We start from the raw sequence: 26,870 nt of genomic DNA on the forward strand, positions 1-26,870 counted from the left end.
ACTACAGAACTCTGATTCCCCTAGGCAGAAAGAACAAAATGCCCTCAGAAACTGTTGTGTTGTGCTTGGTATGCACACCCTTTTTATTATTATTATTGTTGTTGTTGTTTTATTTCCCTTTACTGTTCTTTATTTTCCATTCTCTCTTCTAAACTTCAAAATTCTCAGTTGGATTGTAAGTAAAGAGACAGACCTCTGCTGAAGCACAGCCGTATCACATCAAGGAGGAACAGAACGGTGATTCTGGCCCAAACAGCACTTCTGCACTGAGAAATGCTCTTTCATATCCTTTGGGAGGCCCTGCAGGTCTCTGTGTACATCTCACCAACACTAGACAGATCACTACCTCTGAGCTAATTGTCTCTTACCATAGAGAGAGATAACCAGGTGCTTGTGGGGAGATAAGTAAGCATTACTGCTTAATGGAGACATCTACAGGTGTCAGGTGAGCCTACTTCTAGAAGAGGCTGTTTCTTCTCATCAAAGGAGACGATTAGGGCTACCAGCTTCAGCCTAAGGTAGAGCTGTCTTCTGTGGTTGCTCAGACTGTGGGTCCCTGCTCTGCAAGGTTTGAAAGGAAAAGGCCCAAAATGCTCATTGCACACAAGTCCTGCCATTTTACCAGCAAAGAGTATCTTTGTTCAAGTCAGTTCTTTGATGCCATAAGCAACCAGTTTCCAGAAGTACCTCTCTGTCATGTAGCTGTCAATGTGCTTTATGATTTTACTAAGGAGCCTTAAAACTTCTGTGTCTTTCAGAAGCAACAAGGTGCCCTGAATAAGTAAGGTTTTGGCAATGCTTAGATACATGTACAGCAAAACTTTGGGAAGTCTTGGAAAGACTCTTGACTATGCATTGCCTCTTTATTACCTTTCTAGGATAGCTGAGGCCTGCCACACGTTTTGAGGAAAACTTCAACACACACAAAAAGTAGATGTTCATGTGTGTGTTTCAAATGGAAATACACTTCAGGCAAAGTGTCAGGTCCCTTTTGCCTTATATGTACTGAGAAGGACCAATTGAATAGAAAGTCCATTACTAAAGAGTACCTTTTGCCCATGCAGCAAGTGTTTCGGGCTTTCCAGCAACACTCAGCAGCTTCATCGCACATAATCATTGGGGTGAAATAGCTGAGCAACAGCACAGGTTTCCAAGAGCTAGAAGTTAGCAGTAGCCATTGCATATATCTGCTATCCTGGGGCCCCAAAGTGACTCTAGAGCACATCATCAATAATCTGCTCTCTCTGGAGGAGGTGCAAAACCAGGGCTTTTGTCTTTTCCAGTCATTGATCATGTCTGACAGCTTCTGAAGATTGCTTCAGTGCTGCTGAATTCCTGGGATCTTTTTCCTTTTGAAAAGAAAATATCTTTCAGTCTCACTTACCCAGAGCTAATGCATGAAAGTGTATTAAGGAGCTGTATGTCAACAGACACATGAATTGTCTAGCAGTTAATTAAAAATAGATTCCTAGAGGATTTCACCGCTTCTCACACAAGCATTCTTCATTTTGTTTCCTGGTGTCCTTATTAATGCATGTTGCACATCTTAATTAGCTTCTTTCTAGGGGAGCTTTCTTGGTGCCCTAAAACTCTCAGAGTGGAGATCTTCAGTCCAAACATAGCCACAGAGGGAGGGTGTGGAGGTTTTGAGAGATGCATCTCGAAAACTAGCTGCTTCTCTGCTTTGCTGATGGCCACAGACCTCTGAACAAAGGGCAGAATGTTTCCATGTGTCAGCTGTGGCACTGGTGCTGGGAGTGCCAAGGAAAAGAGGGTCCTGTGACGGTTTGGGTGTTACCCACCCCCCCACGCTTTGGAAATCACTCAGACTAGACTCAGCTGGCTCTGGAAATATGAATTAAGTTCTTCACAGAGAGAGTGATTTGCCATTGGAATGGGCTGCCCAGGGAGGTGGTGGAGGCACCGTCCCTGGAGGTGTTCAAGAAAAGACTGGATGAGGCACTCGGTGCCATGGTCTAGTTGACTGGCTAGGGCTGGGTGCTAGGTTGGACTGGCTGATCTTGGAGGTCTCTTCCAACCTGGTTGATTCTATGGTTCTATGAAGCTTATATTTACAGCTAGCACAATATACAAGCAGATATTTACAGTATATACAGTTATAGACAGAAATATACAAGATAAAAGGTAATACAGAAACACAACTCCCCTCCCAGAAACCTGAGTCCCGAGAAGGGGCTCTCAACCACCCCTCCCCTTACCCTTACCCCCCTCTCAACCTTACCCCAGTCCCAAGGAAGAATGGAGGTTCAGCCAGGGGAAGCAAAGTGGGGTAGTCCAAAATGGAGGGTGAGGTTAGAGAGTAAGATGCAGCTCAGCCAGCAGCCCCAGTGAGAGACTGCCTTATCTGTGTTTTGCTTTATGTTTTTACACATCTCAGTAAGCCTATGAGGGAAGTAGACATCACCATTGTTTTCCTTTTACAGCCTGTAATCTAGTTCTTCTCACCAAAACATTCTAGCCTGCTTCAAACCAGCAGAGGTCCAATACTAAAATCCCAGCCTGTGGAAGGACTGGAGGAGATTGAAGCACATGTTATCTTTTGCCGTGCCTGTGGTGGGTAAGATGACCTTCATCAGAGCAACAGGATGGGTCACTCGTATGACAACATAAATTATTTCTGGGGGGTGTGGAGTGTGCCAGTTAGGGTCCCTTTTAATCTATTTTCAGAAGATAGCAAGTTACACAAATGTTATTCTACCATGGTGAAAAGTCACAGAATGTGGTTGAACCTGACTCGTTAAGCTTTCAAGGAGCAGCTTCAAGAGTAATAGTTTTCTGATATGACAAGGCTGTATATTGGTTTTACCCCTTTTGTTATTTATTGTGGTAGATCCTGGAATGGTCAGACTGTATTGCAGGCACAAAGAGATCAGAGACTGTATATCTGTGCTGAATGCATGCTTCAAACAACAAAAATAACATATGAAGTTGATTTTTAGCTTAAAGATGTCATTAGCTATGCCAAAACCAGATGTTTGAGTTATGTCTCAAATCTTCTGACATTTTGTGAGGTGTTAGAGCTGGACATTGAGAAAACCAATTTCAAAAGACTAGAGGAGGAATCAGTGCAAACAAATTGAAAACGAAAATCAGAGTCAAGGGAAGATAGTTGGAATTAATTTGGGACTCTCCATCTTTTCCAGGTTTTCTCTAGAACACACAGTATTTGTTAAGGCTCATCCCTCTCTGTTTATTCTATTTGGCAGAAGAAATTACATGGGAGTCCTTGGTTTTGCTTATTTGTTCATTTACAAAGTGGACAGACATTGTTTAGACTATGTTCTGGGTGTGATACTGGTCTTGCTTTATCCTAACAAAAGCGATGGCTGGTGCCAAAAAGGATTGGCCTTCTTTTCACACAATAGTACAATTGTTTCAGTTGGAAAAGACCTCTGGATCATTGAGTCTAATGGTCAACCTAAGACCACCATGGCTATTAAACCATGTTCTGAAATGCCATGTCCACGTGTTTTCTGAATACCTTCAGGGATGATGACTCTCTTACCTCCAAGAGTAACCTGATTGATCTTTCCATATGCATTTCTTTTTTCAAAATATACAACCTAAACCTTCCCTGGCACAATTTCAGTTCATTTTCTCTCATTCTGCCACCTGATACTAGGGTGAGGAGACCACTGTCCACCTCATTACAGCCTCCTTTCAGGTAGTTGTAGAGAGCAATGAGGTCACCTCAGCATCCTGTTCACCAGACCAGAATCCCAGTTCCCTCAGCTGCTCCTAGTAAGACTTGTCCTGCAGACCCTTCACTAGTTTCAATGCCTTTCTCTGGACCTTTTGATAGCTTTGTTGCTTCCTCTGTGACATCACTTTCCTTCTGCCTACCTTGTTCCAAGATTACTAAACACATGGTTGCATGCGGAGATGAATCAGGGCACTCACCCTATTGAAAGTTACTCAGTTCAGGTGTCATTGTTTCTTTGCTTTCCAGTCACATCTGTTCCATCATCCTGTTTACCCCATAGCCACATGAACATCCATGCTGATACAAGGCAGAAAGTAGGAAGGAGGGAAAACAGGACATGTGGCATCTCATGCTCACTGCAGGAAAACATGACCAAGGCAGCAACCCTTACCCACAGATACTCTGCAGGCAGTGCTGCCATTGAACTTTAAGCCATCACACCAAAATGGTGAAGTGTGGCATGTGGGGCTTTTTGCAAGCAACCTCCTCATTGTCCCTCAATTTATCACATTATTTTATTAAGCCATAATTTTATGAGAAGGCAGGACTAGGTACTCCATAAACAAGGTTAATAATATTAGCCTTGGTTTAAGTAAGGCTGGAAGGAATACCCTGCTCTAAATCTGACGTTGAAGTCTTCCAATCTATTTAGGCACAATTGAATCAAGTTGGCAGGAAGTTTCATGGAAGATATTTCCCTAATAGAATTTTTCCATAACAGACTTTTTTCTGGAAACCTTGGGACAAAGCAGAAGAGGCGCCAGAGCATTCAGGCAGTGGTGGGCTCATGCAAGATATATTCTAAGGGGAGGGCACTGAGAGAAGAGGCCTTGTGTTACTGTTTCTTGAGAAGAAAGCAAGCCTGCAAAAGGAGGGAGAACACTCCTTGACTGCCTTGCTGTTGGTGGAGAAAGTAAAGATCAGTGGCATGTTTCTTGATGATCATCTCCTTGATCCTCAGCAACATAATAAGGAATTCACAGACATGTCTTCCTCTTATGTCCTTTTTCTTAGCCCAAGAGGAAGAGCTGTGCTTTTTTCCCTTTGAGGGCAGAAATAACGGCTTTAGTATCTTCTCTCCTAGCTTCAGTCTAGTGCTTGGAGAGGCTTGACCATTCCTAGCAAAAGCCTCTTACTTCCAGAGAGTCATTGCTCAGGAGAGAGAGGTGTGTTTGGATTGATTTGGTGGGTGCCCGTTTTTATTCTCCCTCAATATATGAATTATTGAGTTTAAAGGAGGGCTGTAGAGATGATTGATACCACGTTCCTGGCAGTCTCCCAGTGCCTGTCAAGGTCTAGTAGTTCTTGGTACTGACACTGAGCCTTTGTGCCCCAAAGCGTTTGGGGAGCTGTCATGGTTTAACTTTGGCTGGTTACTGCTTGCAGCCATGCTCTTGTTTCAAGCACAAAGCTTTGTCAAAGGGGGTCCCTGAGAGCACAAAAGCACTCCTGGGGACTGAGTTAAGGTCAAGGCAGAGGCATCTCCACACTAATCCAGCAATGCATATGTCTGCTTCTGCATAGAGCAACTCTCACTAAACACATACATGAGGTTTCAGTGCAGTACAGTCAGAATTCAGTCTTATCCTTCCTATTGGGTCACTGCTCAAAGAAGGATCAGTGGTCTTTCATCACAAGTTAAGAAGACATCCTCATTCGTGGTCCCATTCATCCATCATAGTCTTTGGCCAACCTGATTTCTGAGCATTCACAAAGACTAAGATCTCATCCTCTTCTATCCTGATTATGGCTACATCCTTTCCGCTTCCTTAGCAAATGCAGACTTAGTCAGTCTTGAGTATCCAAACTGCTCATCTGCTGCCACTTCTTTCTTTCTTTCTTTCTCTCCCAAGCCCTGTAGAGCCAATGCAACTTGCCCTTACTTGCAAACTTTGAATTGCTCGTTACTTTCTCTATCTCTTGTCTTTTATTAACTACTGAAAGATCAGTCCCTGTCTTTGATCAGCCAACTATGTCAACCATTCTGTCAGTTTTCTCAAATTCTCATTTTCTTCTGTAGTGTTCTGTTCTGCATGGTTGTGATGAATCCTTCAAAAACACCCAGACATCTGCATTGCCACTCCAGACTCCTCTCTAAAATTGTTGTTGGCTGTGATGACTACAGAAGATTTATGGTGTGCAAAATCCTCTGCCCGTCTTGCTGATAAGACTGTCTCATTGTGTATTTTGTCTATTTCTGTCTTCAAATGGTACTTCCTTTGAGCCAAGACCTGTCTTCTTGCTCTATGTTTATGTAATGCTTCTCACAATGGAGTACTGCTCCATGGTGGGAGTTGTTCAGCATTTAATGACAAAAATAATAAAAGCATTATTAACAAATGCCTCTGTGTGACTGCATCACATGGTGTGGTCACAGCTTGCAAAAATTCAGTTTCCTGGGACAACTTGTCTTTCTGCCCACAGAATGTAGGTGCAATAGAGGGCAGTCCATTTAGAGAAAGGAATGTCTTAGGAAAATACTTGATCTTGAGTTATTTCACAAACTGGGGGAAAAAATAAACTGCCTTCTACACTTTCAGAAAGATTTCCTACTGTGCAAATTTTTTGCTAGCCCATTAATTTTGCCATCTCAGAACTCGAACAGCATGGCCTGGAGCAGTGGTTTTTCAAATTCCTTCCAGTTGTAGCATACTAACAGAAACAGCATTTGCATATGGATGTCATAAAAGTGACTGATGCCAGCAATCATCATGCTTTATGGCAATACACATGTGCCTGAGCATCTTAAAAGATCTGCTCAAAGCTCATGGTCGCTGAAGAGATGGCACACCTCTTATCTAGCAGTGACACCCATGGCAGAGCAGGCTTTAAGGGAAACTGGAGCATGATGAGCTTTACAGGAGTATACAAGAGGAAAGGGTACTAAGCTACTTCACTGCATGACTCAACAGCACTACGTATATGCCTTTTACCCTAAACCAGAAATCAGACTCAAGAAGCTGAACAAATAGCATTTTCTAGTTTGATATCCAGAAAGTTCATCAAACTCCTTGACTGCAGCTGTTGACAAGTCAGTGGAGAGACATCAGACTCTGACCTTGGCCCTGTACCAAATTACATTTTAACATCTTGGATTCTCCAAAGAAGGCTTCAAGTGGTCTCTCTAGGCGAAGGGCAGTCAGTCATGCCATGAGTGTGAGGCTGAATGCTGCCATTTTCAGTCAAGAACTTGCAGAGTTGAGGGAATTCGTCACAATTTAGCCTTGTCAGATTTTTCTTCCACAAGGTGAGGGGGAGGGGTAATGAACCCAATTACATCATCATATAGCATAGAAAACACATTTTCTCATCTTACAGACTGGCTTTCAGAGCCTTTAGTCACTGCTGAGGCTTCCTGCACAACTGAGGTGTGTGTGACTATGCCGTGTGCACTAGCCACTGCTTCCTAATGACATCCCAATCTGTTCACCTTTTAATTAATATGGCAGAAGCATAAAGGTCTTCAAGGTAAGACAGTCTTGTGTAATTTCTTTTCAAAATACTGCATAGAGTGCAGAAGGAAGCAGAGTAGAGCTCCAACTCATGGGAAAGACATCTGTGCTACTGCACCACGCACCAGCCCATCTATATGGAAAGGAAGCATTTTAAATGTGCAGGTAGCTTCAAGTTTACACCATAATAACCACTGGATAGGACAACTGTGAGATGCAAACTCAGGCTGGCAAGTTGTATCTCTATCCAAACAGCACCTCTTTTCTCTTTTTCTTTCCATCTGTGTCCTGTCACACAATCCACATTTCCTGGTGTGCTGCTGCCCATCTCAAACACATGGTGTTCATCTCCCATTTCAGAAAAGCATTTCAGAACTGTCCCTCTAGGGAATTATTAGATGGTTGGGGGAAGTAGGAGCACATTGTGTCCTGACTCACATTTTCACCTCAGTTGGCAAATAGTGAACCCAAGACCTGACCACAGCTCTCCAATGATGCAGCAGCTTTTGTGACTGATGGCCTGACATCTTTTGATCTTGCCTGCTCCCAGAGAATGCAGCGTGCCCCTGGAGCTGATGCTGCAACCCTGCATCACAATCAGCATCTATGCCTCATAGCAGGCTGTAGTAGAAGCCTCACACATATGGTATCTAACTATACAGCCACATGGGACATTAATTCTGTTGCAAATGTCCTGTACCACATCCAACAAGCATTCTCTGTCTCACGTTTGGTAAGCAGGAGCCAGAAGACTATGTAGCAAGAACCATCTCTTTCCTAAGTACAGCACACACAGGGCAAAGTCTGTTTATCATAACCCTTTAATGCTAAAGTCTAGTATAAAGTGTGTATGCCTTGGTTCCTTTTACAAGCAACTGAACCAAAACGTTTTCTTGGTGTTTTCTTTCATTCTTCATTTCAGTGCTTTATCAGAGATAGAGTGAGCAGTACATTTATTTGTGTGCAATTCCCCACAGGTAATCTTCAGTTGCAGCACATAAAACCTAATTTTCCCCAATTGCACTAGATTTCTTATTCTACACAAAGCTGTAAATCACCACAACAAAGGCTCCTTGCTCACTTACTGTAAGCAAAACCTTACAGTACTTGAAAAATTACTTTGGCTTTCCCATGTGCTGCAATTCCAAGAGTTTCCAAGAGCTTCACAGATTCATCTGCTTTCTGCAGATAACATTGGTGATGAGGGGCACGTGTAGACCTTTCCTTTATTGTCCACCAGAATGCTTCTGTTATCAAATTCAGAGATCACCTCTGTAAATATATATAGTTTCTTCCATCCTTATCCTTTATCAGAGTATACTGGAAACATATGTCATCCTTAAAAAAATACATTAAAAAAAGAGGTATTATTGCATCCTTCACACAACTCTGAACATGACAGAAACAGTATTTTCAAGAGCTGTACTTTCAGGAAACAAGTCTCATAAAATGAGCAAAAGGGCATGATATTGTGTCTGATTGCAAATGTGTACAGATCATCTGCCAAGAAGACAAGGGTCCATGTAGCAACATGAATATGATGTTGCCTGGTTCACAATCCCATTTATAATGACTTGGGGTTACACATCATAATTGGGAAGCCTTTAATTGGGAAGCCTTGGGAAAACTTTAAGAGTCACAGGCTTGATGTATACATTGCCTCTGAAGAGATCATCTGCCTTAGCTGGTGGTATTTGAGTTGTGAGCTTCCAGTTAATGCAAAACTTTGTAGGTGTTGTTGACCACCCAAGTAAGCAATAGTACCAGGAGCTTTATGTAACATCAAGAAAGGCAGTAGAAAAATGCTAGAACACTCTGAAGATGTGGGGCTTGGCTGTTTTCAAGACATACAACATCTGCAGATATTGCTTAGAGATCACTCAGCTCTTCTCCAGCAACTGATGTATCTTTCCCAGCCCATGCTGAAGTTTTGAGGTCCAGGTCCATCTGTCTCAAAGTGAAAGTTTCTGCAAGTTAAGAGGTTTCTAGACTTCAGCACAAAGCTGCTTCAGAGACCATCTCTTCCTTACAGTAATGGTAAAGGTGCCACATGTCAGTGAGGCAAGAGGACTACATTTGAACTGCCAAGTCCATGTCCAGGCTGCTGCCCAATGTAAGGCTGATCAAACTTCTTCTGCCAGGCTGAGCATCTTCTGTCATTGTGTTGGTGGGCACCTGAAATCAGAAGGAGAGTAGCAAATGTTTTCCATTTGACAAGAGTGAAGGAGGCTCAGCATAGCCAGAATTTGGGGGAGTTCTATTAGGAAAGTAGCAGTGTTTTCTCAGGTCTCCTGTGGCTGTTTCTCCATGCAAGCACTTTGAGCCTGGAGCCCAGATACCCAGATGAACTCCCAGACCACTGTAGCTTTGATCATTTCTATGTCTTAGCTGAGAAACATCATCTGAGAAATTATTTCCTCATAGAAGTATTGTCAAAATCAGCATGTTCCTAAGAAGTGCTTAAGTTCTGATGCATTTTGGGGTTTGATGAAAAAATACTGTTAATAAACTCCTCACAAGCTCCAAGAGGGACTCTTCTGGTACTGTAGTTGATGTCAGATGGGTACCAGTCCTTCCGTCATTGAAGGCATTCACAGTTTTGCCACTGACTTCAAAGGAATTAGAATCAAGCCCATGAATTCATGACTGTATTTTTTACTTAGGTTTCTGAATAATTTATAAGTAAAAATAGGTTGGATTCTCCCACTCTTTCTGATGTTGAGTGAAGCAGTAGTTGGTTACATTTCTTGCTTTCAAAGAAGCTTTGGTGTAGTCTTGAGCATCTCATTATGGAAAAGGGTGTCCATAGAGGACAGACGGGAAGAAAAGAGAAGGAAATCCTTAGGCACTCTGAAGACACACAGCACATCTGAGTCTCAGAGATGACAGATCAGTGTAAGATACTGCTCATGTTTGATGCTGAAGGCTAGATAGCTAGAATTGTTTCAGGGAGCAGAAAGATACAGAAGCCATGCTTCTTTTTGGCAGGTTCATCTGGTTTTAATGCCATGGCATTAATTTGTATTTTCTTTCTTCTCAGTGATTCGGACATTAGATTCCATAAGGTTACTCTCAGTGCTTTGCTTTTGAGTAGACTTTGCAGCAGACTGCACTTTTTTTCTGGGATTCACCCAGCCATGTGTTTGTTCTCCATGACTGCAAACCATTTTCCATCTTAAAACTGTTTGGAAAAAAGGGAAAGAAAAAAAAATTCCCAGTTCACCACCCAAGGCTCAGTGTTTACTTGCGCCGCACGCACCATTTATTTTCATTCTGCAAGATCATGATGACATGCTTGTCCAAGCACATGCTGTTCTAATATGCTACATTCCTTTGGCCTCTCAGTGCGTTAGAAGTGACATTGCTGCTGAATGAGAAAGATCTTGTAAGACAGGGAAATAGATTGCTAAGTACCACTGTGTTTCGGGGCACTATGTTGTGTACAACGAAGCTTGACTTGCTCTTTTCTGGACTATACCTAGTTGTGCACATGTGTGACCCTGATTAGGAAGGCTACCTACTGTGTACTTTTCAAGATTCTTTGCTTGAGAACATGCCAACATGAAAAAGCAGCAACTATGACTGGAGGAAAAGGACACTTGAAGTTTAAGGTGTGTCCTAACAAAGTATTTGTGCAGCTATTCATAGAAATCATAGAATCATAGAATCAACCAGGTTGGAAGAGACCTCCAAGATCATCCAGGCCAACCTAGCACCCAGCCCTATCCAGTCAACCAGACTATGGCACCAAGTGCTTCATCCAGTCTTTTCTTGAACACCCCCAGGGATGGTGACTCCACCACCTCCCTGGGCAGCCCATTCCAATGGGAAATCACTCTCTCTGACAACAACTTCCTCCTAACATCCAGCCTATACTTGCCCTGGCACAACTTGAGACTGTGTCCCCTTGTTCTATTGCTGGTTGCCTGGGAGAAGAGGCCAACCCCCCCCTGGCTACAACCTCCCTTCAGGTAGTTGTAGACAGCAATGAGGTCCCCCCTGAGCCTCCTCTTCTCCAGGCTAAACAGCCCCAGCTCCCTCAGCCTCTCCTCATAGGGTTTGTGTTCCAGGCCTCTCACCAGCTTTGTTGCCCTTCTCTGGACACCTTCCAGCACCTCAACATCTCTCTTGAATGGTGGAGCCCAGAACTGGACACAGTACTCAAGGTGTGGGCTGACCAGTGCTGAGTACAGCATGCTGCAAGCTAAGTTGGTGTGCAGCTATTAAACATTGTTTCACATGAATGTGTTCCAGCAAGTGCATGTACTGCACTTCTTGTGTTTTCTGTGTGTGTGGAAAAACTCTGTTCTCAATCACAGAAATCTATATTCCATGATGGATAAACCACTCACAGAAAATCTGTTCCGCATTTGGTCGTCCCTCCCTGGCAATAAATTAGAAAAGGCAACAGATTAACACAGAAACATTGTTTGAGATATAATATTTTCTCTTAAACTGTGTCTTAGTAAAGATTCTTCATTAGAAAACAGTGTTTACATGAACGATTGGGGTAAGGTTTTGCAGCTTCTGTCCAGTGGATTTAGGCTATCCATGGAGAACTTCAGAGGCTTTCTCTAAACACTTTTAAATCCAAATTTACAGAACATATAAAAGATTAAAATTATAGATGCCTACAATATGACTTAGTGGAAGAGCCTTTGGCACAGCTTTGCCTGCTAATATCCCGTTAGTAAGCCCTTGGAACTGCAGTGCATCTGCTGTATTAACTTACCCAAGGAACATGCAAAGTATTAAGTATTATGTGTTTTCTCCTAATGCCCATTTGAGTCAAAAGATGTTTTGCTACTTGGCTACAGTAGAAAAAAGGTTATATCCTGCATTTGCTAGTAGGAATAACAGTAAGGAAGACCTGCTTTAGCTCTCTGGAACTCTGCTTTTTGAGAGATGAAAATGCTTTCACAGATGCAGTCCTCTCAGGAACCTCGCAGAGACAGGAAACTCTTGTGTAGTTATGCCCTAACTTACTTAATAACCTCACTGTGTCTCAAAACATAAATTATAAAACTAGCAAAACTAATTTAATAAGGGCATAAGAACTTAATATTTCCTGAAAGTAACTACTCTGAAGTGAAAATGCAGTAATAAATTCAGACTGTTTATTATAATCACAAAAATCAGCTCTGGAAGTTCAAGTTGCCAAAGTTTCTGCGAGGCATAAAGTAGAGATGTGTGTGATCATCTCAATATTTATGAACTGTAAAGTATGGAAATTAGCAGTCCCTAGGTGAACTTATATTTGGTCTCTCAGGGAGACATTGTGAACAAGTTTTATTAAAAATGATAATTTTCCCTTCTGCTCTGCTCAGTGCTTCCTTTCCAAAACCTTGAACGTGGTTGTTTTTTCTTCCCAATTTGTTCTTTTTCATTACGTGTGTATTGATTTGTAGGGTTTTGTAATTTTCACGTTTAAGGGGGCCTGAAGTAACGTATTTTGGATCTTACACAGGTATTTGAACAGCACCAACCTTTAAATAATGCTTTTCATGACAGGAAAAAAAAAGCTTAGGTAGCAAGTGAAGTGCTGTTTTCCTGAAAGCCTTAACAAACTGTATTATCTGCTTCAGACTGCCTCCAGTTTAACTAAATACTTTAGCAGGTGGGTAACACTGAGAATTTAAGCAACCTTTCCTTGTTCAGAAAATGGTATTATAGTCCTTTTACTGACACTTTTGTCTGCATAATATCAAGTACATGATGAACTATGTTGCTAAACCAGAAACAGAGTGAGGTGCTCTCTTTGATAGGTCAGGTAGTCTACAACTACCTGAAGGGAAGCTGTAGTGAAGTGGGGGTCAGTCTCTTCTCCCAGGCAACCAGCAACAGAACAAGGGGACAGTCTCAAGTTGTGCTGTGGCAGGTATAGGCTGCATGTTAGGAGGAAGTTCTTCACAGAGAGTGATTTGCCATTGGAATGGGCTGCCCAGGGAGGTGGTGGAGTCACCATCCCTGGAGGTGTTCAAGAAAATCCTGGCTGGGGCACTTGGTGCCATGGTCTAGTTGACTGGGTAGGGCTGGGTGCTAGGTTGGACTGGATGATCTTGGAGGTCTCTTACAGCCTGGTTGATTCTATGATTCTATGATGTAAGTCCAAAGTCAATCCCTTACCCTAAATATCTAGGAATCTAAATGTATTAAATATCAAATACTTACTGTCCTCATCTGCACAGTATCACAGTATCACCAAGGTTGGAAGGGACCTCATAGATCATCAAGTCCAACCCTTTACCACAGAGCTCAAGGCTAGACCATGGCACCAAGTGCCACGTCCAATCCTGCCTTGAACAGCCCCAGGGACAGCGACTCCACCACCTACCCGGGCAGCCCATTCCAGTGTCCAATGACTCTCTCAGTGAAGAACTTTTTCCTCACCTCAAGCCTGAATTTTCCCTGGCGTAGCTTGAGGCTGTGTCCTTTTGTTCTGGTGCTGGCCACCTGTCTTACAGGAGATAGCAGCATCAGTGAATTCCAACAACCCAGGAGCTACTGTGGTGATCACTGTGTATCAAGGTGTCCCGTAGAGGTCTAAACTGGATTAAATGCACTGGCATATTTGTCAAGGGAGATGCTGTAAAGGTTAATTATTTAAATCTGACCTAAATTTCTCATGCCTGTCTTGTTCCATAATAACAATAAGTTCCACAGTATTCATTTGTTATTTGGACTAGGACTAGAATTAACTGTGACCCACACTGTGCAAGAAGTAGCTTTTTCATCACTCTTCATCCCACCTTGGATATAGAAGTCAGTGCATAACTCTTACCACTGAAAGTATAGCTCACTAGCTCACACTGGGATATAAACGGCTTGCTGAGTCCTATGTGGGGATAGTCAGTGCAGAAGAGAGTTTCTCTCCTATATCCACTTATTCTTAACAAAGAAACATCTTGAAAATATTTACAAATAGTCCCTTTTAAACCCACCAGGAACTGGGGTGAACTGGGATGTATATACATGTGTATGTGCAAGCATATGCAACAGAGACAGAGGGACAGAGGAAGACACCATAATGTGTTCTGTAGAAAACTGAGGTTTATCTGGAGACTAATAAAGAAATAATTTTGGCAGTACAGAAGTCCTGAATAAGGTAGCTTAATGTTTATACCCTTGTCACCTACATGGTAAAGTCTCAAGTAGATTATGTAAAGTAGTGCTTTCTAAAAGCCAGAAGAAGAAGAAAAGAAAAAAAGCCCAAACTCTCCTGTAGTTCATATAGCTGGCTGGAGCCCAAAGTCATGACAGCTTGCATTGTGTTGGGGAGAGCAGTGTGACTCCCTGATCAAGGTCAGCAAATTTTTAATGAACAGAGCTTGATTACTGCTCCCTTTGTGGGAAAAGGTTGTTTGGAGGTGAACAAGGCTCTGTGCACAGAGGTATTCCACATGTGACCTTCCTCACTCTCAAAACCAGCCAAGCTGGAGCTGTCTCCAGTATGGTTACTTGCAGCTGGGGAATGCCTTCCTGAGAAACAAACAGAGTAGCTCTGTGAACTGAGGCTGGTGCATCCTTATCTCAGCATGCAGCACTCACACTCAGTAGTCACTGAGGTCCTGTGAACAGTCTTACTCTGACATTTCATTGCATCTCTTGCATGGTAGGGCCCCTCAGCTATCACAGGACTAGTCCTCACAAGATTTTCCATTCCCAGACCCAGGATTGCAAGGCTTCTGGCAATGTTTGACTGATTTGGCATTCAAATTCAAGCCTTATCTCTGTAAATCATGTATCAAGTGTTCTAGGCTATTCCCTTGTTACAGAATGGATCTGGGGTAAAATCAGTCCCACTGCAGTCTCAGGGGCATTTTGCAATTTAGGATTAGCAGAATTTCAAGTGTAGTTTCTTTCTGGAAGAGGGATCAAAAATAGGCAAGAAAGTTAAGTTCTGGTTTTAGGGATCATTGTAAGAGGTTGTTTTTCCAGAAATGTCAGATTCCCGAGACTGACTGTGGGTCAGGACTTTCCATTAAGCTTCTCCTCTGGAAGCAGATCTGTCAGATGACAGACAGCAGAAAACGCTGCTTGTTTACATATTTGGAGTATAAAATAAGAAGTTTGCAAGTGTGCTTACATTCTGAAAAGGATTTCTAGAAGTTCTTTGTGAAGAGGCAGCTTTTACAAAGCAGTAAGCAGAACCCACTCTCTGGTGTCCGTAGCCTGTTTGGGAAGTACTTTCCAGTGTCTGTGGCAAACGTGCTTGAAAACAATTCTCTACAAAAACGGAGCTGTAAAGCTATAAAGCATTTTTTATCTTGGCAGGCCAAAATGAGTTTTTTTCTTAGTATTTCAGGAAGACTCCTACATTCCCAAAAGTTCATTAGGTTGACAGATTTTGGGAGGGGGTTTCTTTTTGTCTTTAAGCTTCTACTAATGTCGAGAATGACTTTATTTATATCAATACAAGGCTTATTTTTCATCACTCAGTGTTTAGATGCTGGCTTTCTTATTGATGTTTTTAACTAGGTTTTGCTTTGAACAAAAGAACTAATGGATTTTGTTGACTTAAAAACAGCTTCAGTATTAAATTGGATTCCAGACAGTGGGATTTAGAAGCTAATTCTTACAAGAGGATCAGAGTTTTAATATCAATAGCTGGAGCACTTCATTGTCCATAAGGGAGTTCTGAATTCCTTTTTGTTTGTTTCTGAACTCTGTATTTTCCTGTGTCAAAGAGTTAAAATGTATTCTTTTCCTGCATGCTGTTGATTAGCAAGGCATTTCTTCATTCTCTGCTGTAGAAAAGAGTCATGCATATTTGATATCTTTCTCCTTTACTCCTTAATATTTCAAATAATTGACCTAGACTGTCTCCGTCAATTGGGTAAACGGAGCTATAACACCTACTTAAGGGAGGGGAGCCATCTGGTTTCCTTGCAACTTGGAGCCTGCTGGCAAATATTAGGTTGTACCAATTTAAAGCATGATGAAGTGGGAAATAATGGACATTCTTGAAGAATCTGAAAGGGGATCAGCTGTTACTGGCAAAAATTGGCAGGTGCAGTGCACTATGCTGGCTGTAAGTATGGGCTCAGGTTGGAGAGTGCAGCTGGGAAAATGACCTGCTAATTGAATGGTTGCAGGACTCCCAACAGATCTGACAGTAGTGGAGCATCATTAATTGGAGGCACTTGGTGGACTTGATAGAAGCTGTCATAGAATGAAGCAAGTTGATGTTGACTTTGTAGGTGTTAGTGTGTTTATTGCCTGTTACTCAGAATGAGTACTTGTGGAGTCACAAGTGCTTTCAAACTTAGGAGGGCTGGCATAAAGCTAGCAGTATTTCTTATTTCTTAATATTTCTTGTTTCTTAATATTTGTTATGTATATTTACAGCATCATGACAGCAATTTGGGGTCATAAAAGCTAATTAATTACATAAAAGCATTACATTAGCTGCACACTGGGCCCAGGTGAACCTCATGAAGTTCAACAAGAGCAAGTGCAGGGTCCTGCACCTGGGATGGAGCAATCTTCACTATCAGTACAGGCTGGGGGATGAGGTGTTAGAGAGCAGCCCTGTGGAAGGGAACTTGGAGGTGATGGTGAATGAGAAGCTGGACATGAGCAGACAGGGCACACTTGCAGCCCAGAAGGCAAATCATATCCTGGGCTGCATCAAAAGAAGTGTGGCCAGCAGATCCAGAGAGGTGATTCTGCCACTTTGCTCTGCTGAGACCTCACCTGGAGTACTGCATCCAGTTCTGGAGCCCTCATTATAGGAAGGATGGGGACCCGATGGAGCTGGTACAGAGGAAGGCCACGACAATGATCAGAGGTTTAGAGCACCTCTGCTATGAGGCCAGGCTGAGGGAGCTGGGGTTGTTCAGTATGGAGAGGAGGAGGCTCCGAGGAGACCTAAAAGCAGCCTTCCAGTACCTGAAGGGGGCCTACAGGTAGGATGGAGAGAAGATGTTTACAGGACTAGGGACAATGGGTTCAAGCTAGACAAGAGCAGATTTAGATTGGATGTTAGGAACAAGTTCTTTACTATGAGGGTGGAACAGGTTGCCCAGGGAGGTGGTTGAGGTTTTTTCCCTGGAGACATTGAAGGTGAGGCTTGCCAGGGCCCTGGGTGACCTGGTCTGGTGGGGATGTCCCTGCTGACTGCAGCGGGGCTGGACTAGATGACCTCTAGAGGTCACTTCAGGCCCGGACCGTTCTAGGATTCTAGGATTCTATTGCTATCTTTCCCATGTCTCTCTTTTCCCCTTTAATTTTCCCTTCTGTTAGGTTTCTAAATTGACTTGGCTTGGAGCAGAAACTTTTTTTTTAATGATTATTTTATTTAGAGCCAGACAAGACCTTGTACTCAACTGAGTTGTCTTGGATGCTGCTGTAATTCGCACAGCAGTTACAGAAACAGAAATAGCCTGGGTTTGGTCCAGAGCAGTGTGAGCTGCACCTCTGGTTTCTGGGGGCAGAACAGCAGTACATGCAGAAGTACATGGGCTTTAGCTGTGGCTCCCTTTTTCATACATTGTCTTGATTCATTAAATGTGAACATATCGTGGTGCATCCCAGTGTAATATAATGGTCTGTTGGCAAAGTGTGGCATTCTCCCACATCTGTTAGCACCCTTCAAGGGGAGACTACACCTTGAGTACTGTGTTCAGTTCTGGGCCCCCCAGTTTAGGAGGGACATTGAGATGCTTGAGCGTGTCCAGAGAAGGGCAACGAGGCTGGTGAGAGGCCTTGAGCACAGCCCTACGAGGAGAGGCTGAGGGAGCTGGGATTGTTTAGCCTGGAGAAGAGGAGGCTCAGGGGTGACCTTATTGCTGTCCACAACTACCTGAGGGGTGGTTGTGGCCAGGAGGAGGTTGCTCTCTTCTCTCAGGTGGCCAGCACCAGAACGAGAGGACACAGCCTCAAGCTACGCCAGGGGAAATTTAGGCTGGAGGTGAGGAGAAAGTTCTTCCCTGAGAGAGTCATTGGACACTGGAATGGGCTGCCCGGGGAGGTGGTGGAGTCACCGTCCCTGGAACTGTTCAAGGCAGGATTGGATGTGGCACTTGGTGCCATGGTCTAGCCTTGAGCTCTGTGCTAAAGGGTTGGACTTGATGATCTATGAGGTCTCTTCCAACCTTGGTGATACTGTGATACTGTGATCTATTGGCAATGAGTGCTGTGCAGAAAGTACTGCAGACTTCAGAGTGTGCTTCATGTAGCTTCTGTGACTGTAGCCCTGCTGGGTGCTTACAAACTCTCCAGCTATGTAAGAGAGCTTTCCTGTATGAGTTATGGTGGCTAGGAGGTAAGAGACTTCAGTGACAGGGTTGTCCCACCCAGTATGCCTTTGGCATTTAGAGGCAAGAGTTTATCTGCAATTGTGGTTTGAATGAGGAACAACAGGCTGAAAAATGGCCTGCATATCTTGGTGCTCTGCCTGTCTCCATGGGCTGCAGGCCAGGTGTTCAAACCTTCAGGACTGATGAAACCAATTTTTCAGGTTGGAGCCTCAAGCAAGTCTTCCAGTACCTGTCATACTCTTCCCATCTTGAGGTGATACACCTGGAAAAAATGCCTTTGGCTTGTGTCTGCATTTGGATATAACCTCTGTCAGGTGGGAGGCAGGGAGGTGAAGTTGGAAGAATTTGGAAACTGTACCCCTGGATCAAAATCCTGTGTGGCAAATGTCAAACCTATAATGCACCTGGGAACAAAAAAACATTAATGAAGAGGTTCCTGCCTCCTTCCCTCAGCTCTGCCTCTGCATCTTGGGACAAGCTATTTTGGAGAATGCCATTTCCTTAAATGTCATAGCTAGATGTGAATCAATTTGTGGTGCCTGGTTCTAGCCTGGCTCTCCTGGATGCTCATTCTGCCACTCTTTTGGTTTTCTTAGCGTGAAGAATTAAATGGAAATAACTCACCCAGCTTCAGGAAATTAAATAAATTTGGCATCTTGACTTAGGACAGGTTTAGGGAAAGTGTACATATTAGCGTGCCTCCTGGGCACATGCAGGACTACTGAGGTGATGGACAAGTCATGAAACCAGGCTGATTTTGAGGCCTGTGATGAGCATTCTCTTTGCCAGAGCTGATCTGCCCTGCAGCAAACCCTGTAGGTGTGCAGGCATGCACAGCATCCCCTCCATCCTCAGGAGGCCATCACCACATTTTAGTGCTCAGCATGATGCCCTTGCTGAGGCCATGGCTGGGGCTGGCATAGGTCACCAGGAAATGATCATGGTGCTTTGGGCAGGTCATGGAATCATAGAATGCTTTGAGTTGGAACAGACCTTAAGGGTCGTCTAGTCCAGCCTCCTTGCAGTGAGCAGGAACGTCTTTAACTCAGTTTGGTCTGAGCCCCATCCCTCCTGACCTTGAATGTTTCCAGGGATGGGGCATCTACCACCTCTCTGGGTAACCTGTTCTGGTGTTTTATCACTGTAGAAAATTTCTTGTCTGAATCTACTTTCTGTTACTTTTAAGCCGTTACCCCTCGTCCTGTCACAGTCGGGCTTGCTTTAAAGATCACGCTCGTCTTTCTTATAGGCCATCTTAAGATACTGGAAAGCCACTATAAGGTCTCCTTGGAGCTTTTTGTTCTCCAGGCCAAACAACCCCAACTCTCATAGCCTTTCTTCATAGGAGAGGTATTCCACCCCTCTGATGATTTTCATGGCTCTCCTCTGGACTCACTTCAACAGGTCCATGCCTTTCTTGTGTTGAGGACTCCTGAGCTAGATGCAGCACTCCAAGTGGGATGAAACTAGAGCAGAGTGGAGTGACAGAGTCCCTTGACATGCCAGCCATGTTTTTTTCAATGCAGCCCAGCGTGCCATTTGCTTTCTGGGCTGCAAACCCACATTGCCAACTCACGTCCAACTTTTCACTCGCCAGTATCCCCCAGGTCCTTCTCCACAGGGTCGCTCCACAGCACCTGCTCCTGCGAGTCCGGCAGGTGCCGTCACTGAGCTGTAATGGGCTCTTAAGGTCCCTCCTTTTCTTTTTGTAATCTCTTTGTTTTGTCTTTCCCTTTTCCTCCATACACAGCTGAATGAATCTGCCAAGCAGCTCATCGAGATGGACAAGACCTGCTTGGCCGCTGCCTCCGGCTGCGACATGCCGCTGCCAGTAGAGACAGCAGCCGTGGCGGCCGCAGCGGCAGTGGGTCTGGCACCGTGCTCCACGCTGGCTGCTGCCGGCGCAGCCGGGGCGGCCCAGCGCCAGGTGGAGGGCAAGAAGAATGCCAAGAAGCGTCACTCCTTCACTGCCCTGAGCATGACACACAAGTCCTCCCAGGCCGCCAGCAACCGGCACTCCATGGAGATCAGCGCCCCCGTTCTCATCAGCTCCAGCGACCCGCGGGCAGCTGCCAGGATCGGGGAACTGTCTCACCTCTCCTCCAGTGCCCCGGCCCAGGTAAGGCAGGGTAGCAGCGTGTTCGGCTGCCCTGGGTGGCAGCGCGCTGTGGCATCGCTTCTTTCAAACTGTGCACGGAGCAGTCGCAGCACTGGCATCCCGGTGTGATGGTACTTGACACCTGTCATTCTCGTCCTTGCATTAATCAGTAGGAAAGCATGAGGAGATAGAGAACAAAGCCATACTTGATTCACAGCAGTGCAAATCATCCCACAGTTTGTTTGAAGTCGTGTGGCTTATGTTGCATCCCTTTCTGTTGTAGAAAGGAATAATTGTGAGCGATCCTGTTACCCTTTGGGGTAGCAATGTTGCTATGAAATTGACACGACAGAAATAATAAAGAATTTTGGAGTTAATTTTTTCCCTACCGATCGCTAGAGGGTGAGCAAACGCGCCACGCTTTGGCAAGTGTTGTACACAGAAAGTAGCTTCTCTTCAGAAACACCCAAGGAAGTATTAAACCATAAGACATTCTGGAAGTCTCCTCTTGAAGGAGCAGCCCACACAGATCCCAAAAGGAACTTCCAAGAGGCTGCTTCTGGGGACATGGCAAAAATAGGATCCCAACTCACCAGGAACACACTGAAAACCCCTGCAATTGTCTGTGGTTTCTGTGGATAAGGGAATCCAAGTAGTAATTTGCAGTTTGGAGACATAGAAGAGAATGATGATTAATGAAAATTCCAAACCTCTTCTGCCTTGGCCTTGCTGCCCAGTCATCTACACAGCATAGAGATTATCAGAAACAGGTTCCCTCTACAGACCAGTTCCTCATGGTCTGTGCTGCTTGCTAACACTGAGATAACCTAAGCATGATAGAGTCTTCCCATACATTATTTCTCTGCACTTTTTGTCTCCCTGGCCATTCCATCCTGACCCTTGCATACATATCCCCATATTGGGACAAACATGGATCTGTTCTGACTCCTGCAGTGGCCTAGTGTAGGAAGTGATTCGTATTACAACTGCTGCCTACACTGATGTGGGTGTAGAGGAGTGGAGAGGGCTGCAAAAGAGGAAAGGGGGACAAGCAGCATACTGCATGGACTGCCTTGGTCAATGATGCCTCTTTACATCCTTTTGCAGTACTGGTGGGTCTCCTCCCTGGGGTTGGTGTGGTGCCCCACACCATGAAGTCACTCTTGATAACAGTGCTGTACTGCTACCCTTGATGAGCTCCCAGGACACTGCAGTGCAAGTTTTCAAAGGCACTGGGGAGGGCAAGGTGCCTGCACTCATGCCAGCACATTTCACAGGGCCAGCCTAGATGGTGTGATGGAGTGATGCTGCCACAACAGAGCAGAACCTTCTTCTGTTCCTGCCTCAGCTGTTAACCTTTCTTTGCTTCCCATCAACACATAGGAGCCAGAGAGGCAGCTCAGTCCAATTGTATTTAGCTCGATTTTCTTCCACATACTTTTTCCAGGCAGGGTGTCTGTGCTGCAGGGTCTTCCCCTCCCTTTCAGCCCTCAGCAGGAGAGCGAAGGTGAGGATACAGCTTCCACACAAAGCAGTGCATATGCCAAGATGTACTGGGACATCAGTAAAGCAGCACAAGCACTAAACATGAGTGAGGGTCCCAGGCTTGTCGAGTAAATTACACCCAGGTTTTTGGCACTCAGAGTGACATATTTGGACTGTACAGACATGTGACAAACTGTGGCTTTTCTGTTCTTATGCTAGTCAAGGGGAAAACCATGTACACCCTATGTTAAAATCATGTGAAGACTCATTCTGAGCTAGTAAACCACAAAAATTAGACTGTGAAGCAGGAGGTGCTTTGACTGTACTCCCCAGTCCTAACAGAACAACTGGTATACAAAACCCCATTCATTGTCAGCACAAGTGGTAGGGGACAAGAAGGGCCCTGTGTTCTCTGTAACAAGTTATGGTTATCAAAATCCAGCTTGATGGAGAATCAGTTGGGTACTTGGAAGCAGATAGGAAGAAATGTCTTTGGTCACAGTCAGAAGCACAGCTAGGGCTTGAGTATAATAATGAAGCCTCCAGTGTGCCCATGGTGGGAACAGGCTTGGGGAGTCATTCTTCTGTCTCAGAACGTAAAGCAAGTTTGCAGACAATGCAGCTGAGCACATGCTTCCTTCACTGCTGGCCAAAATGGTCTTGGCCAAACTCCAGGGGAGAGAAAAATAGTCTTAGTAGCTCAGATCAACCTTAGTGAAAAGAGGTTTCTCCTTGTCAAAAAGCCCAAAAACCCCAGTCACTCAAAGGTGACATGTAAGTATGTATACATTTTTCTGCTTTTGGGGATATTCTTTTTGGGGATATTCTTTCAGTTTTGAGGAATTTTAATGTTTTCTGTCACAAGTTTTGCTAGGAATGTGCATCTGTTAGGAGAAAAGAGTGGAGCTGATGTCCTCACTATATTCTTTACTGCAGGACCAGCCTTCAGAAAAATGCCTCACCACTGTAAGAGTAGCAATAAAACAGGAAAAGCTACTAACATGAATTCACCTTCTTTCAGCCTTCTTAGGTCTACAGAGTCCAGAATTTGCCTCTTACAAAATGTACATTAAAATTATGCAGCTATAGCTATAGATCTCTTAATCCCATAGTAGTAGGGCTTACATTTTAATTTAAAATGTCAGAATTTCACTTCCTTCTCTACCATCTGCTAAAACCTGACATGGCTCTGAAACATTTAATGATGCTGCAGCCTTAGACAGAAAATCAGTTCAGCATTTTGCTTTTATTCACGTGGCTGAATGCCAGTCAAAGTAGCATAAACAAAGGGCCCCTGAGCTCTTACATCAAGGAATTCAAGGCAATGAGAATCTTGTCCAGATGATTTTATTGTAAAATGTGTTTGCTATTTTTAAGGTAAATGTCTTGTTAGGGGGTTGACATCTTGACAACCTGTACACTGACACAACTGCTGCTTCAGAAGGCCTCCAGGGCATTAATGAAAGGATGGGCAGGTAGGCAGTAAGGCTGTGTGTGTAGCTGCCAAACTTGCCAGTAAGGTTTGCCATAAGAACATGTCTCACCTTTTCTTTCCTCACCCAAAGAGGAACATCTCATCACGGCCTTTGAGTGGTTCACTCTGTAACCATCTCAAGCCCCTGCTAATCTGCAGCAGCAGTTGGCCAAAGCGTATTTCTTATAGAGGAAGCACTGAATTCACAGTTTCACTGCTGACTGTAGCAAATGTATGCCTTTCCTTTCACCATTCAAATCCAGATTTGGTTTACTGTACATTTATATCATGTGCTTCAGATTTCCAGGCACTTCATTGTTATTTATTTAGCAGATCTCTTCATAAAAAGAAGTAAATTCGTTTTGTTCAGTTTGATAGGCATGAGCTTCACTGCTTGTGCTGGTTTTGCTCCAGACTGAATGTGGGATTTACCCCAAAGGAGTAAAATGACAACACTTGCACAGTATTTCAAAGTCAAATGAAAATAATATTTACAAAAGCAGATAAAAATACAAAATATAGTAAGAGGAAAAGGCTGGATACAACCCGGCAAAGGCCTGATTCCCCCCGGACCAGGCTCACAACAGGCTGTGGTATGCAGTAAAAATTATCTCTCCTCGCCCCCACCACTTTAGACTTGCCTCCCACACAGCAAACCCAAACAAGGTTAAGAGCACAGAGGAAGAAGTGAAGGAGAAGAGAAAAGGCAAGAGAGAGCAAAGAGAATGCTGCCTGGAAGGTCAGCTTCTTATATAGGAAAATACAGGATAAGGAACAGAATAACAAATTACAGTGTCCTGTACTTTCCCCCTGGTACTCTCTATCCCCTTGATGGAATTTTCTTCTGTAAGGTTTTGCAACTACTCTCTAACCTATCACACTGGTACACATCAGGAGTGATACTTAGCTTGCGGAGGGGTTTCTAGCTTTTTTTTTTAAGCTGACATGGTTTTCCTATAGCCTATCCTTTGAACAAGTGGAATTCAATTACAGGAGCTCTTCAACATCATCTAGTCCCTTCCCTCAAGCAACTGTCTGGTGCCCAGCAAAACAGCCCTCTTAAAACAAGCATCCATTTTCCTTGTAGACCTCAGGCAACTGCATCTCTGACACTTACTTGTTCTCTGCTGACATGAGAGGAAACAGAGACATTGAAGACTTCTCACTGTAGGAGCTTTAAATTTAGGAACAAATTTTAGTTGTTTCGGTAAATGTGGAATATATTGCACCTCTTAGAAGTGCTTTTGTACTGCACAGTACTATATTCCTGTAGATTTTGTCAATTTTTGTGAATTGAAACCAGGCTTTTATGCCAAGATGACACATTTTTTTGGTTTTGTGAGTTGCTGCACTATTATAAACCTCCTGCTTCTCCAGGAGGCCACAGGTTTATGCATATTGAGCACTGGCATGCAGACCAGTGTATGGAATCACATGTTTAGAGAGAACTTCTGCATATTGTTATTTTAATATTGGAAGGCTACAGGCCTTACATAACATTTTTGTTGTCTGTTAAGCAGAGCCAACTCAGTTGTTTCCCAAAAGCCAAGGTGCATTTTTAAATGATAGTCTTATAAGCTAATTGACTGCAAGCCTAGGGATGCTCAAAGGTAGAAGAATCAACTTCAAGTGAACTCAACTGTATAAAATAGTGACTGGAAGACCACAGCAACCAGGATACAAAGTATTTGTTTTCAAAGAGGCAATGCTAAGACATTCATTTTGCTTGCAGCCAAATTAACATCTCGTATGCTTTCTGTTGCATGCTGAGTATCACTCATTAAACATAAGATCTTGATCTAAAAGGCAGCAGAGTCTGTACATCATGCAGAATGCCCTATCATGCTGGAAAAATAGATTTTCATTGAAGATGTAAGTAGCACTGCAGGTCTGTGATGGAGCTGAAGCTGAATTAGGTTATGGGTGAGGAGGAGCAGTTCACAACTGAGACTCCCTGGAGAGCAGGGAAGGTCCCTCTGGGTAGTAATAATGCCTAAGCCTCAGATGGCTTGTCTTGCTTCCATTTTCACCCCTTATGAATTATTCTTCTTTGCTATTTGGAAAGGTCATAGGTGAATACTGCTCCAAATCCCCTGGTTTTTGACAGAAAATGCATCTCATGAATAATGAAACGTGCCTTTGTGCACACCAGGATAAACAGCTGAGTGAGGGAGAGAGGATCCTCCCTATAGAAGGAACTTCTGTGTGTGTTTTTAAGAACTCAGCACCATGCACAAGAAGTCTATTTCTATCTGTGCCTGTTAGTGCAGGCTTCTTACCAGAGGACACATATTCAGGAAAAGCTGAGGACAATGGATTGCATGCTCCCAGTCCCAAACAGTGACCACATTTGAAATGAAAAATGTTCCTTCAAGTGTCTTGCTATATAAATCACTTGAAAGTGTGACTCCTTATCAGTTATTTAGAAGTGATGAATTTTAGCCAAGAAAATGCAATAGGAGAATTCTGTTTGAGCCTCGGTTGATAACCTAAATGTGATGACCATGAGAAGAATACAGATTATACATAAAATCCAGGGACTGAAAATGAACCTTAAATTTTCAAGTGCACCACAAGCTCTGAGAAATGAAGTTCAAGTATCTTTCAGCTTTGGCCTGGAGTCCAAATTCTGCTCTGCTGCTGGCTGTGAATGACAACTCACTGGACATTCATTAATGAGAGTGAGACAGCTGACACCAAGGGCAGATATCTCAGGGGACTGCACCAGTCAAAATGGCAGAAGAGAAGCAGTATTAGTCTGACCTGTGTTTCTGTCGTTTAGATCAAAACATGTCACAAAAATGGCTGAATTTTAACCCAATCTACTCTGTGGTCTTTGTACATTTCAAGTTCTACTCTTTATAATTCGGAACTGCTTCTGAACACTGACTATTCACTGCATCTCTGCTTTAAATAACTTCATTAAAAAACTCTTGTTATGGGTTGTGGGCAGGCATGTAAGCTGATTAGAATAATTGAATGATAGACTAATTCAGGTTGGAAAAGACCCCCAGGATCACCAAGTCCAACCATTGACCCTACTCTACAAATTCACCCCTAAACTCTATCCCCAAGCACCACACCTAAATGACCTTTAAACACATCCCAGGTTGGTGACTCAACCACCTCCCTGTGCAGCCCATTCCAATGCCTGACCACTCTTGCTGTGAAAACAATTTCCTAATGTCCAGTCTAAACCTACCCTGTTGCAGTTTCAGGCCATTCCCTCTGGCTCTATTGACAATTACCTGTGGGAAGATACCATCACCAACCTCTCTACAACATCCTTTCAGGTATTTATAGAGAGCAATGAGGTCTCCCATTAGCCTCTTCCTCTTCAAACTAAACAGCCTCAGCTCCTTCAGTTGCTCTTCAC

General features: G+C 43.7%; 1 protein-coding gene across 2 annotated transcripts in view; it reads left to right on the forward strand.

Annotated features, from left to right (window-relative positions):
- The window catches only part of SH3RF3 (SH3 domain containing ring finger 3), a 298,858-nt gene that overhangs the window by 205,855 nt on the left and 66,133 nt on the right, over positions 1 to 26,870 (forward strand). For both annotated transcript variants that reach the window (XM_064143669.1, XM_064143670.1), the window contains exon 4: positions 20,188 to 20,556. In XM_064143669.1, coding sequence (XP_063999739.1) covers positions 20,188 to 20,556 — 369 coding nt within the window. The remainder of the gene's footprint in view (positions 1 to 20,187; positions 20,557 to 26,870) is intronic.

This window comes from Pogoniulus pusillus, chromosome 5 (genome assembly GCF_015220805.1).
Source record: "Pogoniulus pusillus isolate bPogPus1 chromosome 5, bPogPus1.pri, whole genome shotgun sequence".
Classification (NCBI taxonomy): domain Eukaryota; kingdom Metazoa; phylum Chordata; class Aves; order Piciformes; family Lybiidae; genus Pogoniulus; species Pogoniulus pusillus.